The sequence below is a fragment of the Lagopus leucura genome, unplaced genomic scaffold (assembly GCF_019238085.1).
Source record: "Lagopus leucura isolate 7727_CA_CO unplaced genomic scaffold, USGS_WTPT01 Super-Scaffold_100009, whole genome shotgun sequence".
NCBI lineage: Eukaryota > Metazoa > Chordata > Aves > Galliformes > Phasianidae > Lagopus > Lagopus leucura.
The window spans coordinates 28,852,001-28,856,892 of record NW_024962266.1 but is presented as its reverse complement, the minus strand read 5'-3'; the positions used below and the strand labels follow the sequence as shown (position 1 = coordinate 28,856,892).

Here is a 4,892-nt window from a genome sequence, read left to right as displayed (position 1 = left end):
AAAATGTTGATTTTAAGGTTTTCCACATATGCTGCATGAAACCTGATTTTATTTTAAAAATGACAGACAACACAAATCCAGATATTTTGATATCTGTGGAATAAATTCATTCAGACTGCTGACATTGCTGATGGCTAACATTGATCAAAACCCGATCTCTAGAACTCCAGACAAGAATATTTATTGTAGAAAGGACACATGGAGTAGCATAAAAACTTAAAGCAGTTTAATGTTTCTTACCCAGTAAATCAAACTTACACCCCCTCCGTTATGAGAATAATGGTGAGCACATGTCAGAGGCACACTTGGTGCAGGAGTGTGAGCAGAAGCAGCCACCTCTTACCTGTCCAGCCTGCAGTTGGTCCAGCACACCTGAGCAGGACAGCATCACTCCACAGAAGGAATTCTGAGAGAGAAATACACTAATGCATTTTTACTTTCTTGTGAGCTGGTGGGAGCACTGGCCTGCTGACCCACGTGCCAGACATGACAGTCTAAGACTTTGACCAGGGCTCTACTCCTTTTTATGCTTTTGCTTAGAAGGAACACCGAGAAGATCCGTTGTACATTTTGCTTACAATCACTACAAACTGGCAAGTAAATCATCCACAAATTGCAGACAAATTAAAGACAGTACATTTGTTCAAGCACCAGTCCTTCTACAAATCAGATTTATCTTTTTGCCTTTTTAGACAAATTTCATCACGAATTTCATTTCTAAATTTCAGCATGTCTTCTACATCTTTGTAGGCAAGCATTTCTTGAACAGACAGGAGCTTAAAGCCATTCAGTGTAAAAGCTGACACACGCTGCACAGAATTTAACATGTTCAGTGACATCCTAACCGACTCACTTAAACTAGAACAAACAGGAAAAATCCTGGCAGTCCACAACCCAAACCGTGAGTTCTCACCAGAGAAGAGCTGGTCTGAAACCTGCACACCCCAGAGCTCCAAGCATTCTCGTAGGCTGACTCCAAAAAAACGTAGTGAGTTTGTATCCGACAGCAGTTCCACATTCTTTTTCAGGTCATCTTCTACACTAAACACCATACTTACATACTTCACCTGATCATCAATTTTTACACTTAACGAACTCAGAAAACAGTTGGAAGGTATGTCTACTTCCAAATTGATGCAGGATCCACTAACAATGCAGTTCTTCCCTACCAACACTCCAGGCCCAATCCTGGAGTATTCAATAATGGATCCAGGTCCTACAAAACACCCAGGCTCAAGTATGCTTTGAATGATACTTGCTGATCCACCCAAGGTCTCAGCTTTGTCAGAAGAGATGCTAAAAGCCTCAGGTAGTAAGTTAAGCTCAAATTTCAGTTTGCTATCAGATGTAAAATGAAACAAATACTCTTGAGTAGTTCCAATGTGATAGAACTTAGAGTTGTTTAAGACTATGACATTAAGTGAAGTTCCTTTCAGAAGAGAACAGAGCTTCTGCCGTACTTCTGCTAACTGTGATTCCTCTTTTGTGGCTTTACTTGTATTTTTTGTGTGATCTTGAGTGGTTCCACGTCCCAGGGCCTGCAGGAAGTCACCATACGCATCTATTTCACAGCACAGAGTATCAATTTGCTTATAGAATGCCAGTAATTGTTTTGCAGTGCCGTGATCAATGTAAAAGATACTGTCTGTATACACGCACTCCGAGTCCACTTCCGAGTCACTGTGGTCTGCAAAGGAATCCAGCTGAGAAGAATTCCTTCTTACACAGACTGCACCGCACCGGCGCATGGTCTGCACATCTGGTTTGTGCAGGAAACGATGGCAAGATGTGTATTCAAGTCCTCCTTCTCCTGAGAGACTGGATGGATCTAAAACAAACACTCCATGAGTGGTCCCAACAGCCAAATCTGAAGGGTGAGCTAAAGCAGTAAATCCGGGCTTATCAAACGTGATCGTTTCCGTAGGGCCGGTGCTGTAAAGCTCTATGTCATCTGAACAAGTAATGAGAATTCCTGGTTTCATGTGACGAGGGAAATCGATGTACATGGCAAGCTTCAGCTCCAGCATTTGGTAGACAGGATCCCCGAAAGGCAAGGCTGTGAAAATCTTGCCCAGTGCACTTGCATTCGGTAAACGCTGACTGTAACCACCTGAAGAAAAAGACACAGAGGACACTTCCTGGGAGACCACAAGCTGTGCAGTTGGTCCTATGCCAAGCATTCCTCAAAAAAGTCAGATTTAAAAAAGTTATCATACGCCTTCAAATATTTCCTGAGACAGATCTGACCTAATGTCCAAAATTCAGTGTGCCTCAAACAGCTTTTATTACATCTGTGGTTGATTTCGTTACCTTTAGTTTTGATTCAGGGCTGGAGTACAAACAACTCATCTATAAATACAGAAAATAAGTGACTCCAGCTGTTTGCTTGAAAACTAAAGGAGAAAGAAAAAACATCCCAAAACAATTTTAAGTGAGAGAGGAGTCAAACAAGCAAGAGTTTGGTAAGGTGGCCTCTTATTTAGTGGATGGCAACCCTGCCCACAGCAGAGTGGAACTGGATGATCTGTAAGGTCTCTTCCAACCCAAGACATTCTAGGATTCTTTGACCTGGTTTCTTTCTTCTCTGCTAAGTGGATACAGTTTTCCACCCAACACATCTTGAAAGGGCTTTGACAAATCGGGTAAGGCAGCAAACATTTGTTCTGTATTTACAAGACCTCTAGGTCCCTATGCAGCCTGCAGGGAGGAAGAGACTGCTTAAGTGGGCATTTCAAGGCAGTAGCTTAATTCTGATATTCTGACTGACCAAAGAACCCAAGTGCTGAAATGCTGAAGTGACAGTAACAACTCCAGAAGTTCCAGTGGAAATTCAAATGACCACTTCAGCTACACTTGAGGTTACTTTTCTAAGAGAACTGTATTTCTAATTCTTTATCTATCAACACCAGTTTTTTGTTTGTTTGTTTTTCAAAGGTGACATTGTAAAGCGTGGAACGTAAAACAGAACTTACCAGAATGAATTAGTAGCACGATAAAAGAAGTCCATTTATCACCGTAGAGATTTTCCAGGCATTGAAGAACATGAAGTGTTGACCCACCATTTCCTAAAGAAAAAAGCATTTTATTATAAAGATCACCAATGATACATGCACTGAAACGTGAAGCACGCGGAGATCTGGTGATGTTTATTAAATGTGGTTTTTTTCTGTGTAAAAAATGAGCTGTCACTTGTTTTTAAAAGGTAAAATTTATTTACTTATTTTTTTTTAACAGACTGCCCACAGATGCACTGACGTCTATCTGACATTTCCTCAATCAGTTCTGACAGAACAGCCTTCCTAGAGCACTGCAGCTGAGTCACACAGTGAGGATGCACAGTCAAAGCAAAGGACACCTTGGCTGGGCAGGATGGTTCTGCTCAGAACAGCCTCACCATCCAATGCTTTCCAACTGACCCAACTCCGCCCCAAGCGACGGCTCCTGTATGAAACGTCGCACAGCTTCACCACTGACTTCCATCAAACTTTCAGAAGGAAAAAATGTAAAACTTCTGGATATTCTTATGTGCTTCTAAAACAGCAAGATTTCTGAAAGTAATCTGTGCCTATTATTTTATACTGCAGATAGACTGCTGAGATTGGCTACCTTCTACATCCAAGTGAACAGCTATAATGAGCTTAGGATGGTATGGCAGACAACTTTCTTCCAGGTTATTGTTGCACGTTGTTGAACGCATTGAAATACATCAGTGTAAACTACCAGCTCAAAGCAAGCAGAACGAATTTACAAAACAACCACGGGTCAGTTGTATTCCACACTGGGAATACAGAAGACAGCCATACTGTATGAGCAATGTGCACACACAGACCACCGGGATGGTGTCCCACAGAATCACAGAATGGCTTGGGTTGGAAGGGACCTCAAGGATCACGAAGCTCCAACCCCCCACTGCAGGCAGGGCCACCAACCTCCACATTTCACAGCAGCCCAGGCTGCCCAGGGCCCCATCCAACCTGGCCTTGAACACCTCCAGGGATGGATGGGGCATCACAGCCTCTCTGGGCAGCTGTTCCAGCATCTCACCACTCTCTCTGTAAAGAACTTCCCCCTGACATCCAACCTAAGTCTTCCCTCCTGCAACAACATCGTCCCAGTTATCATAATGGAAATTTTCTCTGCAAAAATTACCTTACGTGAAGTCTGAGAAGCACAAACCTGCCATGCTGTGGCAGGAACGACAGTAACATGCTACCAACAGCATTAGAGCCTACATCTGTGCTGCAAAGGACATTTTTTGAGCAGGATTTTGAAGCCTCTCCATTGCAAGAGAGCAGTTGCAGTGGTCACACAAAGCTGAGCTCGGCGTGACTCAACACGAGTACGATCATACGGGTGCACTACATGAGCACAGATCCCCGAAGGACCAGACGAGGCCCCAGATGAGGGTAACATCACAGCGGCTGCAGAGCAGCCCTACAGCCCGCAGTCTGACGCCTTCCGTCGCGCACGGATTCGGTCGCTCCGCAGCCGCCAGGCGGGGCACGCACCGATTTTGTGTCCCGGGGGATCCACGAAGACGTGGTACCGCACGCCCAGCGGCAGCTCCCCGCCCCGCAGCTTGGCGGCCAGCTGCCGCCGGAACGCCCGCTCCTGCTCCGCGTCGGCGGCGGTGATGGCGACCAGGTCCCAGAACTCGCCGTGCCTTGCGGCTCTGCCTGTCCGGCGGGGCGGAACGCGGTCAGCGCCGGGCCCGGGCCGCGCTCCCCGCGGGGCCGCGGATCCACGGCAGCGCCCCGCGCCCGCCCCGCGCCCCGCCGGCCCGCCCCGCGCTCCGCGCCCGCCCTCGGAGCGCGGCGAACCGCTCCAGCCGCCGCCCCGTGGCCGCCCGCCGCGGCGGACAGGCAGAGCCGCAAGGCACGGCGAGTTCTGGG

At 46.6% G+C, this 4,892-nt stretch overlaps 1 protein-coding gene across 1 annotated transcript in view; it reads right to left on the bottom strand.

The window, feature by feature from the left end:
* Nucleotides 1-204: 204 nt before the first annotated feature.
* FPGT (fucose-1-phosphate guanylyltransferase) overlaps nucleotides 205-4,892 on the bottom strand; it is a 5,071-nt gene continuing 383 nt past the window's right edge. Inside the window, exons 3-6 of the mRNA XM_042873669.1 lie at nucleotides 4,797-4,887; nucleotides 4,509-4,672; nucleotides 2,973-3,065; nucleotides 205-2,110 (exon numbers count right to left, since the gene is read on the bottom strand). Of these exons, the coding sequence (XP_042729603.1) occupies nucleotides 660-2,110; nucleotides 2,973-3,065; nucleotides 4,509-4,672; nucleotides 4,797-4,887 (1,799 nt within the window). The 3' untranslated portion in view covers nucleotides 205-659. The remainder of the gene's footprint in view (nucleotides 2,111-2,972; nucleotides 3,066-4,508; nucleotides 4,673-4,796; nucleotides 4,888-4,892) is intronic.